This window comes from Oryctolagus cuniculus, chromosome 4 (genome assembly GCF_051225735.1).
Source record: "Oryctolagus cuniculus isolate XC-2025 breed Fujian yellow rabbit chromosome 4, ASM5122573v1, whole genome shotgun sequence".
In the NCBI taxonomy this organism is placed as follows: Eukaryota; Metazoa; Chordata; class Mammalia; order Lagomorpha; family Leporidae; genus Oryctolagus; species Oryctolagus cuniculus.
In genome coordinates this window covers 56,161,993-56,176,263 of record NC_142870.1, presented here as the reverse complement: position 1 = coordinate 56,176,263, position 14,271 = coordinate 56,161,993, and the positions used below count along the sequence as shown (strand labels likewise).

Below are 14,271 nucleotides of genomic sequence, written 5' to 3'. Positions count from 1 at the left end.
AGCCACGCCAAGGACGTCACGGCCCCGCCCAACAACCACTGAGCTGTGGGGCCGGCCGGCGAGATGGCAGCCTAGAGTGGCCCCGGAGAGTGAAAAGCGGCCTCTTCGCGAACGGAAGTGGACGTGACGTCGTCGATTAGCCGCCCCTGAACGGGGAGGGGGGGAAGGTGGGTGGTCTTTCTGGAGGACTGGTTGCAGATTTCGCTGCTGGACTCTTAGGTTTTCATGCTCCAGGGCCAGAGCCAGGAAGGTCGGGGCAGGTGTAAGCGTCTCAGGAAGGGTTGGTGGAATCTTGGAAGGTGTTTGCAAACTCGGACGTGGTTGCGGTTAAACCTAGCCGGGTCTTTTCACTGTTGGCTGCATCACGTGGATCCGCCTACTCTGCGTTCCCTACTTAACGGGGGAATGAACTTTTATCGAGCGCCCTCAAGTGTTAAGACACTTTTCCTACACTATCGTTTAATCCCCCGCAATAGTTCAATGCAGAATTTACCTTTGTTTTAAGTATCCATGAGTTAGGAATCAGAGAAAGAAATAGTCCAAGGTGACGAAGCGAAATGGTAACACCCCCTGTTCCGCAGGTCGCAGTCTTTCAAGTTGACAAGCTTTTTCCTTGCTGAGGAACTTCTGGTGGATTCCCAGGGTCTGCAGAATAAAGTCCGTGTGTTGTATTACGACCCAGCCTACCTTTGCGGTCTCATCTTCCTTTTTCTATATATTTATCCCCCCGTTCTAGCCAAACGGAGTCGATTACTTGCCTCGCTAGGAAGCTGGACTTTATGGATTTGTTTTCTAATGTACAGTCAACATTAGACATCAGTCGTAAGAATCACTAGTTAGGTTTGAATCCCTGACTTGCCTTTTCCTTATCGAGTACCTTGAGAGTGGCTTACTGTCTGTACACCTACCTTTGCTGTATAGACTAGAAATAGTAACACCCCCTCAAAGCTGATCATGGGGATCAAATAAGGTATAGAATTTCTGTATAACATTCTTTTATTTACTTTTTTATTCCCACAGTGTGTGCTCTGGGTTGAAGTCTGTGGTCCGTTATTTTCATCATATGATGTATGCAAAAGTGACCAGGAAACTCTTAGAGCAGGCACTTAATTATTGTTTGTTCCAGTTTTCCTATATGTGATCTTCGCAAGATAATCATTAGACTATCTTTTTAAAAAAAAGATTTATTTAGTAGAGACTATCATTTTTAAGTAGAGACATGAACAGGACATTTTTAGGTAAAATTATGTATGTACTTATTTATAGATGCTTGTATTTTTAAGTGACAAAAATAGATCTCAGAGTGATCACATCTTAGGAGCAGATCAGTTCCCACAGACCACACTGCAGAAGTTAATGATGGAAAACAGTAATCCACTCACCTGTCAGTTCCATAAGGTTACACTGTGACTTGTTTTGGTCACCACCATTTCCTCAGGTCCTAGATTACACCAATCTCAATATATATTCATTGGAAAAGTGAGTGCAAGTTGCTGTAACCCCCTCCAGATGGACTGGGGACTGAAGAGGCCATGTAGTACAAGGCAGAGAGAAGCAGTTCTGGATTACACAAAAGTGGATTTAATTTCTGACTGCCATTTGCTAATTCTTTGAGTTTGTACTGATAAACAATACTACTGAGTATGTGTTAACTTATATACAAGTAGAATACGAACAGGGCTGCTACCTAGAGCATTAGGACAGATTATTATCTCTTAGATAAAATATACTGCCTGGCCATGGTGGGGTCTTGCTTAATGGTAGCTATTGGGATGGGTGTGTGGTGCAGCAGTTAATATTCAGCAGCTCCATATTCAAGTAACTGGTTTTGAGTCTCAGCTACTCCTTTTTTTTTTTTTTAAGAAGTGGAACAGCTAGGACTTGAACATGTGCCCATATGGGATGTGGGCACTGCAGACAGCAGTCCCTTCCACTATGCCACAGTGCTAGGCCTGATCAGCTACTTCACTTTCAATCCCACTTCCTGCTAATGTGCATTCTGAAAGGCAGATGTTGGCTCAAGTAATTGAATCCCTGCCATTCAAGTGGGAGACTCAGCTTGAGTTCTGTGCTCTTGGCTTCAGTCTGGCCTATCCCTGGCTGTTGCAGGCATTTGGGGAGTGAACTAGTGGATGAGAGCTCTCTCTCCATCTGTCTTTCAAATAAAGAATTTAAGGTAGCTAGTATTTATACTTCTATTCAAATTATGGTTTAAAAGCTGGAGTTGGGAACAGAGCCAGGACTTGAACCTAGGCATTCTGATACGGGATACAGGCATCCTAAGGGCATCTTAGGCCAAAAGACTGCCCCAGACCCTAGAAATTTTAGAAGTTCATATTTGTATCACTTTATACCCTATAATCATATATAACTATAAATTATCAATTTACAATGTAAGTAGTACATATGTGGATTGTGTTCATTTTTTACTGGACCACAGTGGTGTAGAGGAAATGCACAGTGTGTTCTGAATATCTGCTTAAAGGATATCGCTTAGATATTAAGTTAAACTGGATAACAACTGTAGGGCAAATAAAGGCTGTTAAAATTATTTTTAGTTGGGGCCAGCATTGTGGTATAGTGGTAAAGCCAATGCCTGTGACACCAGCACCCCTTATAGGTGCCAATTGAGTCCTTGCTGCTCCACTTTGGATCCAGCTTCCTGCTTATGGTCTGGGAAGAGAGGTGGAAAATAGCCCAAGTCTTGGGCTTCTGCCACCATGTGGGAGACCTGGAAGACACTCCTGGCTTTGGCCTGTCCCAGTGCTGGCCATTTGGGGAGAGAACCCATGGATGGAAGATCTTTACCTCTTTCTCTGTATAACTGACTTTCAAATAAATAAATAAATCTTTTTAAAAATTATTTTTAGTAACAATTTCCTAAGTAGTAACCATTGGGAAGTTGCCATCATGTTTGAAAGTAACAAAAACTACAAATAGTATTATGTGAAAACCTGACTGCGAGAAGCAAGAAAAGAACTCCAAAGAATACTTTTAGCATGAATCACTGAGTAGTGAAGATAAGAGAGAAAAGCCATTTCCCTACCTCATACTTAGTGCCTGGGAAACCAGACCATCTAGTTTCAAAAAACTGAAGAATCATTCATGGTTATACTGCATTCCAACTTCTAAAACTGTGAGAAACCTTATCAATACATAATCAAACTGTTGATGAGCTTGTTACTGTGATTTATCTATGTAAGAATGAAGGAAAAGCCGGCGCCATGGCTCAGTAGGCTAATCCTCCACCTTGCGGCACTGGCACACCGGGTTCTAGTCCCGGTCTGGGCACCGGATTCTGTCCCGGTTGCCCCTCTTCCAGGCCAGCTCTCTGCTGTGGCCAGGGAATTCAGTGGAGGATGGCCCAAGTGCTTGGGCCCTGCACCCCATGGGAGACCAAAGATAAATACCTGGCTCCTGCCATCGGATCAGCGCAGTGTGCCGGCCGCGGCAGCCATTGGAGGGTGAACCAAAGGCAAAAGGAATACCTTTCTCTCTGTCTGTCTACTCTGCCTGTCAAAAAAAAAAAAAAAAAAAAAAAAAAGGAATGAAGGAACCTTAGAAATCGGTCACTGCTTGGCTATTTGGAAGAAAAATGGTCATTGATTTTTTAAAAAAAATTTTGTTTGCATCACTGAAGTACTTCAGCATATTGTACAGAAAGAAGTAACAGCATACTCCTCAAGGCAGTAACGCGTATATACTAGCACTAGAAATTCCACACATTTTTCCTGACTTCATATCTGTTGAACAGATATGTGCCAGATACCATGCTTTATATATCAAAAACTATTTATCTCTGCTGTGGCCAGGGAGTGCAGTGGAGGATGGCCCAGGTGCTTGGGCCCTGCACCCCATAGGAGACCAGGAAAAGCACCTGGCTCCTGGCTCCTGCCATCAGATCAGCGTGGTGCGCCGGCCGCGGCGGCCATTGGAGGGTGAACCAATGGCAAAGGAAGACCTTTCTCTCTGTCTCTCACTGTCCACTCTGTCAAAAACAAAAAACAAAAAACCAAACAAACTTTATAATCACCTTTTTTACAGATGTGGAAAACTAAACTTTGAAGAGATTTAGCAATACAAGCAATGTCAGGGGCTTTAAGAGTGGAGCTGGAACCCAGAGAGAACTGGGATCAGGCACAGAAATGAGATAACCTAGGAGCCTTGCTTGCCTCTCTAGTCCCAATCCTGCCAGGCATTTTCAACTCCCTATCCTTAACACTACAGTACTATTTTTCTCTTCAGTGTACCTCAAGCAACTCAAGTATTAGTACCTTGACACTTAGTAGGGCCTTACGTTGAAATTCATTCATACCATACTTCCCATTGAGGTCTAAGTTTATGTATCATCTTATCAAGGTCTTTCCTAATCCTAGAAATTTGGGTTAGGTGTAATTTATCAGCTAGGACTCTAAAGACAGATCTTTTGTATTTTGAAATTTTTTCCCCTAAGAAGGGCTGGTTTCTTCTGTGAAAAGTTGTTAATAACATCTACAACTTAAATAAATCATGTCAACTGCACACTATCTCATTTGGTAGTCAGTACTGAAGTACTTCGTCAAAAATTAAGTACTGCTTTAGTAAATATATCACACGGCATATTTCAGATTTCCAAATCAGAAATTAGGACGGAGTAGGAGGCCATATAATTTCTATTTTCCATGTTTTCAAAAATTTGGATGCAGATTATTATGAATATTGTTCCTAAAGTTCTTTTCTTAGGGTACAGGTATACATTTTCCCAAGTATATTACAGCTTATTTGGTAGCAAGTGGCAGAAATGCAACTCAAACTGGTTTAGGTGAAAAACAGCCATTTATTAGGTTACTAAGGTATCTCATGAAGTTGAACAACCAATAAATGCAAGTGATAATCTATAGCTGAACCTGACAACTGGAACCAGGGATTTCAACAGCTGCAGAAATTGGTCTCTATTTTCTATATGCAAACTTTATTCACTCCTACAATAATCTAATTTACTCAACATAGAAAGGCATTGTCAATCATCAATCCCAGAGTCTCCTGCCTATCAAAGTCCACCACCTGAAATGAACTGATGTAGGCTATGCTAGATCTCAGATCCAAAAATCTTGGAAAAGGATTCTTGGTGGTCTGAAAGTCAAATGCAGGGCACTGGCATTGTGGCACAGCAGGTTGGGCCACTGCCTACAACATTGGCATCCATGTGGGCACCAGTTCAAGTCCTGGCTGTTCCACTTCCAATCCAGCTCCCTGCTATTGTGCCTGAGAAAGCAGCAGAAAACGGCCCAAGTACTTGGGCTCCTGAACACACATGGGAGATCTGGAAGAAGCTCCTGGCTCCTGGTTTTGGCCTGATTAAGCCCCAGCCATTGCTGCCATTTGTGGTGTGAACCAGTGGATGGAAGTTCTCTGTCTTCCCACCCCTACAACTGCCTTTCAAATAAATAACATCACTTTTTTTTTTTTTTCCAAGGAAAGCTATCTATTTGACAACAGGGCAAGTACTATATGATGCAACATTAGCCAAAAAAATCTTTTTTTCTAAGAGGAAAAGAAATTAGTTTGACCATACAAACCCATTTTTTGTAATACAGCCAAATTCTATGATATGTCAAGGGATATCTTAGCCTTGTGCTTAACCAAGATTCAATTAAGCAATATATTTTAGTGCCCATGACATGTTCAACATACCAATACTTACTTTATAAAGTGAACTAACACCTGAAGTTTAGAAATCTTTTTCCAAATCAATTTTTCACAAGGATAGTTGCTATATGAATAAAAAATATTTAAGGAGAATGAAGTCTGAAACTAAGAAAATCCATTAAAAAAAAAAAAACCCACACCAATGGTCCAACTGTTTAGTGGGCTCACTTAAAAGTATTTCTTGGGGCCAGCGCTGTGGCATAGCGGGTAAATGCACTGCCTGTGGGGCTGACTTCCTATATGGGTGCCAGTTTGAGCACTGACTGCTCCACTTCCAACCCAGCTCCCTGCTAATGCACCTGGGAAAGCAGCAGAGGGTGCTCCAAGTGCTTGGGACCCCGCACCCACATGGGAGACCTAGAAGAAGCTCCTGGCTCCTGTCTTTGGATCAGCCCAGCTCTAGCCACTGCAGCCATTTGGGGGGTGAAGAAGCTGATGAAAATGCTGTTTCTGCTTCTCTAAATCTGCCTTTCAAGTAAAACACATAAATCTTTAAAAAAGATATTCTGTTAAAAAAAATCAACTCCTTATTTTGGCTGATTGCCTTTTTACAGCAAACAAAATATATTCCCAAGTTTTACAGATATTTAATTAATTGAGAAAAGACACAATGCCCTGGTTTGCAAAGACATCTTTAAAAGAAAATTATTTCTACTTAGCAAGAAATACAACAAATAAACTGTATTTTCAATCCATTTACAAGTTATCAAATTTTCTCATTCAAATTATCTCTTTTGTGTACATTTAGAGAGCCTTTTGGAAATGAATTAAAGGTCTTTGCCTTCTTCACTTTATTGACAAAATCTCGAGATTGCTGTGAAACCTGCAGATAACCACTATGCTTTCTCCTGGGAACAAACTTCAGAGCCTCTTCCCAACTTCCAGAGTTTTTCAGACGTAACAAAATACGCATCATCTGATCTAGGGTGAGATTTTTGGTACCAGCGTCCCAATGTAAATATTTATCTAATGGAAGGCATTCTGTTGCCAGCTTCAGTCGTTTTGCATTGGCTAGGGATGTGCCTGGTTGCATAGCCTTATCAATAAATGATCCAACTACATAAATTTTGTCATGCCTGAAAGTAGTCATAACATTGGGAGAATCTGCAGTTAAATATATAATATCATCCTTTGGAAATAAATCTACATAAGACTTTTCTGTTGCTGTTAAAAACAATTTGTCCCATTTTTCTCCATAACGTTTAACTAACTCTCTATGATAAGCACCATTTATTTTAAGGTTACAGAAATAAATATGGAAAGGATCAATATTTCTTCTGTTACACCCTTCACTTTCTAAAAGTTGAGAAACTGCATTCTGTAGTTCTTTTGGTTTCATATAATTATCATAAATCATGTCAAAAACTAAAGGCTGTCCAAACTGCATGGCCTGAGCACCCTTCCAGCCCATTGCACTGTTTATATTCTTATTCCAAAGTCGCAGAAAAAGAAAGTTTTGCGGTTTATCTTCCTCAGTGGTTTCTAACAGCTTGACATTTTTTGCTTCTTCCCTTGCTGCTGCTTTCATTTCTTTTTTTATTTGCCTGGCTTTTTTCAGGTTTTCCTTAATAAATAAATATTTCAAATATTTCTTTTTTGATGACTTAGAAGGACATTCTATAATGGTTTTAAGCTCTTCTTCAGTGATATGTTCTGGTACTTCTCTGCCAAGCAATCTCCACATTTCAATTAATTCTCTGGTGGCAACTAGAGGATCTTCATCCTTGTCACTGAAGCCCGTTGAAATAGCTTCTTGCACACTAGATTTCATTGTAGCTTTCCACCCATCCAATTCTAGCTGTTCAGGAGCAGATGTACCCTCCTTATTAGGACAGGGCACAGCTGGTATTTTAGAAGACATGCATCTATGCAGAAGTGTTGAACATAAATTCCTTCTCTTCCTATGAAGGGTAAATGGCACCAGAAACCTAGCAAAAGGTCTTAATGTTACACTAACACTCATTTTGAGGAAAACAGACATACAAGAAAATTCCTGCAAAAGAAGAAAAATGCATTTAAAAGACAAAGATTTTTAAGAATTCCCAACTGTAAGTATACATTAGAGGAGCCAAAATATAACCAATTCTGAAATAAAGTAAAATCCCTGTGTTGCATGTTGTTACGTGTTGCATCATTCCCTTTTCCTAGACTCTGGCAGCCAAAAGGCTGTGATCATTCACTGAGCAAAAAGTTTAAAACTTATTTGGGGTCTTATTCTTAAATATGAATCTCATTATTTTCTCCCTCCCTCTCTCTTCCTCCCTTCCTTTCTTTCTAGATTTATTCATTTTATCTGAAAGGCACAGTGACAGAGAAGGAGAGACAGAGACATAGATCTTCTATCTGCTGGTTCACTCCCCAAATGGCTGCAACAGTCAGGGCTGGGCCAGACTGAAGCCGGAAGCCAGATGCTTTATTCTGTACTCCCACACAGGTGCGGGGGCCCAAGCACTTCAGCCATCTTCTGCTGCCTTCCCAGGCGTATAAGCAGGGAGGTGTATCAAAAGTTGAGCAGCCAGAAATTGAACTGGCACTCGTATGGGATGTCAACTCTGGCACAGCGACAGCTCCTCACTATTTCTTTAAGCAAAAAGATACCTCTCAGATACTTTTAAAAACTTATATAGGGGTCAAGAGGATCAATGTACTGGATAACAAAGGTTTTGCACTGCAGATGCAGCTGAGATGCTGCTGCTGTATTCTCAATTCTACATTAAGCCCAGGTACATACCCCAAAACAAGTCCTACATACAACCAATATGGAAGATAAAGGACAGAAAAGCTACAGAAGATGGCAACAGGTGAAAAAGCACTTGAGAGCTGCAGTACAATGCTCATGTTCTCAAATGAGAAATATATAGATATTAATCATATAGATAATTAAAAAATAATGAACTCCTTACTACAAATTTTATTTTGCAGCAAATGTTATTGCTAAATAAAACATACAAAATTAAAATACATACATGCATAATTTTTTATCCTAAAGAACTGGATGGCCAGAAGATGATGAAGACACTTAAAGAAGTGAAACCAGTGTCAAATTTGAAGAAAACAAAAACAAAAACAAAGAATTCAAATTTTTACAAAATGCAACTAGTACACTTAAAAAGAAAAACACCTTTTACTCTTGGCCATTTCAATCACTGTGCGTCAGAAGACACCTCAAAGACCCACATGGGGTTCCTGGCTCCTGGATTTGGCTTGGCCTACCCCTGGCTGACTCTTGCAGGCATTAGGGGACTCAGCCAGTAGATGGATGATCTCTTTCTTTCTCTGTCTCTCTCTGTGCTGTTCTGACTTTCAAAACAAATAAATAAATAACCCCCCCCCCAAAAAAAAGACACCACAAATGCAAGAAATTGAAATCATCTCTCTCCCTTTTTCCCCCCTTCCCAACCTGCTTTTCCTTTTGTGTTCTGTTTCAGAGATGGGCAACTACTGTCCATCCAGCTGCAAAAACTAGAAACTGGAAATCATTTCACTACGGTCTTCTGTCACAATTACCAGACCTAATTCATTTGATGACAAAGGCATTTGAAAAAAATTCATTAAGGGGACAATATTTAGCCTAGCTCCTTTAAAAGAGAAAATCATTTATTTTAGACTCACTGAAATATTTAAGACACAGGATAAGATGCCTACCTTCCACACTGGAGTATCAGGACTCTATTTCCTGTTTAGGTTTCTGATTCCGGCTCCTGCCAAGGCAGATCCTAGGACGCAGTAACGATGGCTCAAGTAATTATGTTCCTGCCATGCAAACGGGAAGACCTAGATTAAGTTTCTGGCACCTGGCTTTAGCCTGACATAGGTGCAGTCCCAGCCACTTCTGACATTTCGGGAATAATCCAACAGGTAAGAGCTCTTTCTGTTTCTCAAATAACTAATTCAATTATTTTTATTTTTATTTTGTAAATATAAATTTCCAAAGTACAGCTTATGGATTACAATGGCTCCCCCGCCCCATAACTTCCCTCCCACTAGCACCCCTCCCATCTCCCACTCCCTCTCCCATTCCATTCACATCAAGATTCATTTTCAATTATCTTTATATATATATATATATATAAAGATATATGTTTTAAGTTCATGGAAGACAGAATTACTTTTTTTTAAAACTGAACATATATTTTACTTTCCAAATATTTGTTTGGATTCTCTTCAGTCCTATACTTATTTATTTGAAAGGCAGAGAGTTAGAGGCAGAGAGATAGAGATATTTTCCATCTGCTGGTTTACTCCCCAAATGACCTCAATGGCAGGAGCTAGGCTCATCTGAAGCCAGGAGCCTGGAGCTTCTTCTGGGTCTCCAATGCTGGTGCAGGGGCCCAAGGACTTGGATCATCCTCTACTGCTTTCCCAGGCCATAGCAGACAGCTGGATCAGAGATGGAGCAGCCAGGACTGGAACCAGTGCCCATATGGGATGCTGGCACTGCCAATGGCGGCTTTACCTGCTATGCCACAGTGCCAGCACCAGTCCTATTTTATCTCTTAGCTTCCAGAATTGCTCTTCCCATCTCCAAGGTGCTTAAGTCAGTGCAAATCTTATCAATGGCATTCATATCATTCCCAAGCAGTATCTGTAACTCTACTGCTGCCAAGTTAAAAAATCACTTATTAATATAGTTTACAAAGTCTGTCACGTTACCATACCTTGTCTACTTATTCAGCTGCACCTCTAGCTATTCTTCTCATACTTTATATGAAGTATTCCTCCTTTTAGTTCTCACAGCACCCTGTGCCTACAAAAGTACTTGTAACACTACTGTAATCACCGGATTATTTTTTTGTCCCATCACATGCTGAGGACTACCTAGCCCATCAGGATTAGAACAGTGTCTACATTGTTAACATTGAACTCATTGCTTGGCAGCATTTGGCTTACATCAAGTAATTTTTTGGAAGAAGTACCTGGGGTCAATGCTTCCTACATTTAAAAAAAGTTCAGATTTCCTTTAAAGAAAAAGATTTACTTCAGTCTCAATCGAAATATTAAATCTGGGGCCCTCAGGCCCCAATCTGATAAACATTAGTCTTTTCTTTTTTTTTTTTTTAATTTTTTTTGACAGGCAGAGTGGACAGTGAGAGAGACAGAGAAAGGTATTCCTTTGCCGTTGGTTCACCCTCCAATGGCCGCCGCGCACCACGCTGATCCGATGGCAGGAGCCAGGTGCTTCCTCCTGGTCTCCCATGGGGTGCAGGGCCCAAGCAGTTGGGCCATCCTCCACTGCACTCCCTGGCCACAGCAGAGAGCTGGCCTGGAAGAGGGGCAACCGGGACAGAATCCGGCGCCCCGACCGGGACCGGGACTAGAACCCGGTGTGCCGGCGCCGCAGGCGGAGGATTAGCCTAGTGAGCCGCGGCGCCGGCCAGTCTTGTCTTTCTAACTAGTGCAAATGTCCAAAATATCTCAGACAAGGAAAGTCAAAATTTAAAAGGAGACCAAGATTATCATCTTACGAAGCACTGCCCTCGTTTCAGATACTGTATTACGTATAGTTTCTTAAATCAACTGGGCGCCCTTCTCTTCGAACCTTCTCGGTGCACAGGCTCCACGAAGCGCACCTTTGAAATGTCTTCCGCGTTCTGCCACCCCGCAACGTACGCAATAAGAGAAAGAAGAAACAGCGCATACCAGGACTGCACACTGCCTTCTGCCACCGCAGAGCACACCGGGGAACCACAAACCGCAGAATTCGGCCCGAAACGCTGCCCACGACTCAGCCACGCAGCCCCCGCAGGTCACTCAGCAGTCCGCACAGTACCCGCCTTTGACCTGAGCGGCAGCCGGAACTCCCGCCCTCTATCTTCCGGCGCTGCCTTCTGACATCACGAGAGGCGGGGAAAGTTTTCTGGGCTCGGCGCCTTGCGCTGGAGCAGGCGGCTGTCAGTAAGCAAGTGGGTATTTGAACGTTTTCCAGCGGCACAGGCGTGTACTTGTTTTTTGTTCTTTATCCCTATTGTATTAAAAACTCATCTAATCTTCTCTTAACGCATTCTCTACTTGGGCTCCGTATTTATAAACATGGGCTCACATAGTGCTAAAATAAAATTAGCATTGCACAAGTCTATCCAATTTCAACTGTTTGAGGAGAGGAGTTTAACTTTTAACCTGTTACTTACCAGTACCTAGTACAATGCTTGCAATATGGTTGTCCACGGTGAATCTCACCTTCTGTCTCTTCCTAGCTCATACGGAAATTTTATGTGAAAATGAAGTTGAAGTACATTTATAAATCTAGCCTTTAGGCAAAAATCCAGGCTGTTTTGTTTAGCCAACACAATGTACTTTGGTTGTCATTTTAGATGGCCATTCATGATGAAAAGGTAAGTCTTTTTAACAAATGATACTGGGAAAACTTGATGTATGCAAACAATGACGTTAAGCTCATCTCACTTAACACCTAATGACCTAAATGACCTAAATAAATGAGCTGGTGCAGCCACTATGGAAGACAGTATGGAGATACTTCAGAAATCTGAATAAAGACTTATATGATCCAGCCACTCCTGAGAATTTACCCAAACCAAATGAAATCAGCATATGAAACAGTTATCTGTACCCCCATATTCATTGCAGCACAATTCACGATAGCGAAGGCATGGAATCAACCCAGATACCCATCAACTCTTGACTGGATAAAAAAATTATGGTATATGTACACAATGGAGTATGATATTCAGCTATAAAAAAAATGAAATCCTATCTTTTGCAACAAAATGGACACGACTGTAAACCATTATACTTAGTGAAATAAGCCAGTCCCCAAAAGACAGATACCATATGTTTTCTCTGATCCAAGGTAACTAGTAGAGTACCTGAAATGTAATTACTGGAGTGAAATAGACATTGTGAGAATTGATGATTGTTTACAGCCCTGTCTCTTCCATTGAAGAACAATATATATTTTTTCTTTTTTTCTTCCTACTATTCATGGAAATCTATTGCTTAGTGTAGTGCTAACTATATCATTAAATGAACTGAAAATAGATCTTTGTAAAAGTTAAGAGAGAGAATATGAGAGGGAAGAGGAAGAAGGGTTGGAGCATAGGTGGGAAGGAGGGTGTTGGGGGAATGTCACTGTGTTCTTAAATCTGTATATATGAAATAAAAGAAACTTGTATGACTTAAATAAACTTTAAAAATTAAAAAAAAGAATGTGAAAAGGAAAAAAAAGCTAAATTTAAGAGCAAAAATTATAAAACAGAAGAAAACACAGGTAAAGCTTTATGGCATTGGATTTGGCGGGTTTTATGAATAAGACAGGAGAGTGTAGGCAACACCAACCAAAAAGAAACATAAACCAGACTTTATAAAAATTGAAAACGTTGTGCATCAAAGGACAGTCTGTTAACACAGTGAAAAGGCAACCCACAGAATGGGAGAAAATATTTCCAAGTCATATCTCTTTAAAGGGATTAATACCCAAAATGTATAAAGAACTTCTACAACTCAGCAACAAAAAGTCAAACAACCCAATTCAAAAGTGGGAAAAAACTTTAAATTTCTCTAAAGAAGATATGCAAATAGACAATAAGCCCATAAAAAGATGTTCAATATCATTAATCATTGAAGTACAAATCAAGACAGAAATCTCTTGTTGAAAATAATTAGAGAAAAACTATTATGGCCCATAGCCAACTGTTTATTTTTTTTTTTATTGTGGTGTGTATTAAAGACTTACTAATTCACATCCATTAAAATGACTATTAGGGGCCAGGATTGTGGCATAGCAGGTTAGGCTGCTTTCTGCAATGCCAGTATTCTAAATGACACCAATTCCAGTCCTGGCTGCTCCACTTCCAATCCAGCTCCCTGCTAATGAACCTAGGAAAGCAGTGGAAGATGGCCGAAGTACTTGGGACCCTGCTGTCACATGGGAGAGCCAGATGGAGTTATAGGCTCCTGGCTTCAGCTTGGCCCAACCCCAACCATAGTGGCCATTTGGGGAGTGAACCAGCGGACAGAAGATTTATTCATTTTCTCTCTCTCTGTCTCTCTCTTCTTTTCTCTCAAGAAAGTAAATAAATCTTAAAAAGATCACTATGCGGCTGGCGCTGTGGCGCAGTGGGTTAAAGCCCTGGCTTGAAGCGCCAGCATCCCATATGGGCGCTGGTTCTTGTCCCGGCTGCTTCTCTTCTGATCCAGCTCACTGCTATGGCCTGGGATAGCAGTAGAAGATGGCCCAAGTCCTTGCGCCCCTGTGCCCACGTGGGAGACCAGGAAGAAGCTCCTGGCTCCTGGCTTCATATCGGCGCAGATCTGGCCGTTGCAGCCATCCTGGGAGTGAACCAGCAGATGGAAGACCTTTCTGTCTCTACCTCAATCTTTTTTTTTTTTTTAAAGGATCACTATTAAAAAAAAACTAGAAAATACTAAATATTGGCATGAATGTGGAGAAATTGGAAACCTGTGTGTTGCTGATAAGAATGTAGAATGTGCAGCTGCTGTGAAAATCAGATAGTAGTTCCTCAAAAAGCCAAACATAAAGTTAATGTTATGCAGCAATTCTCATAAGCATGTACAGAGGAATTGAAGGCAGGGACACAAACCTTCCATCCGCTGGTTCACTCTCCA

General features: G+C 41.1%; 1 protein-coding gene and 1 long non-coding RNA gene across 2 annotated transcripts; one reads left to right on the top strand and one right to left on the bottom strand.

Moving 5' to 3' along the window:
- The first annotated feature begins 2 nt into the window (after positions 1-2).
- Positions 3-681, top strand: LOC138849267 (uncharacterized). The gene is made up of 2 exons (XR_011387829.1): positions 3-167; positions 582-681. It is a non-coding gene; the product is annotated as an uncharacterized LOC138849267 (long non-coding RNA).
- Positions 682-4,796: 4,115 nt separating this feature from the next.
- Positions 4,797-11,475, bottom strand: TRMT10C (tRNA methyltransferase 10C, mitochondrial RNase P subunit). Its single transcript, XM_002716607.6, has 3 exons — positions 11,329-11,475; positions 9,334-9,441; positions 4,797-7,681 (listed from the first exon to the last, which is right to left on the bottom strand). Exon 3 carries the CDS (start codon positions 7,667-7,669, stop codon positions 6,395-6,397), a length of 1,275 nt encoding a protein of 424 aa, XP_002716653.1. The 5' UTR covers positions 7,670-7,681; positions 9,334-9,441; positions 11,329-11,475; the 3' UTR covers positions 4,797-6,394.
- Between the last annotated feature and the right edge of the window lie 2,796 nt (positions 11,476-14,271).

Bases quoted from the DNA above. Each gene is read 5' to 3' on its own strand.
- TRMT10C (XM_002716607.6), bottom strand. From the start codon at position 7,669: ATGTCTGTTTTCCTCAAAATGAGTGTTAGTGTAACATTAAGACCTTTT.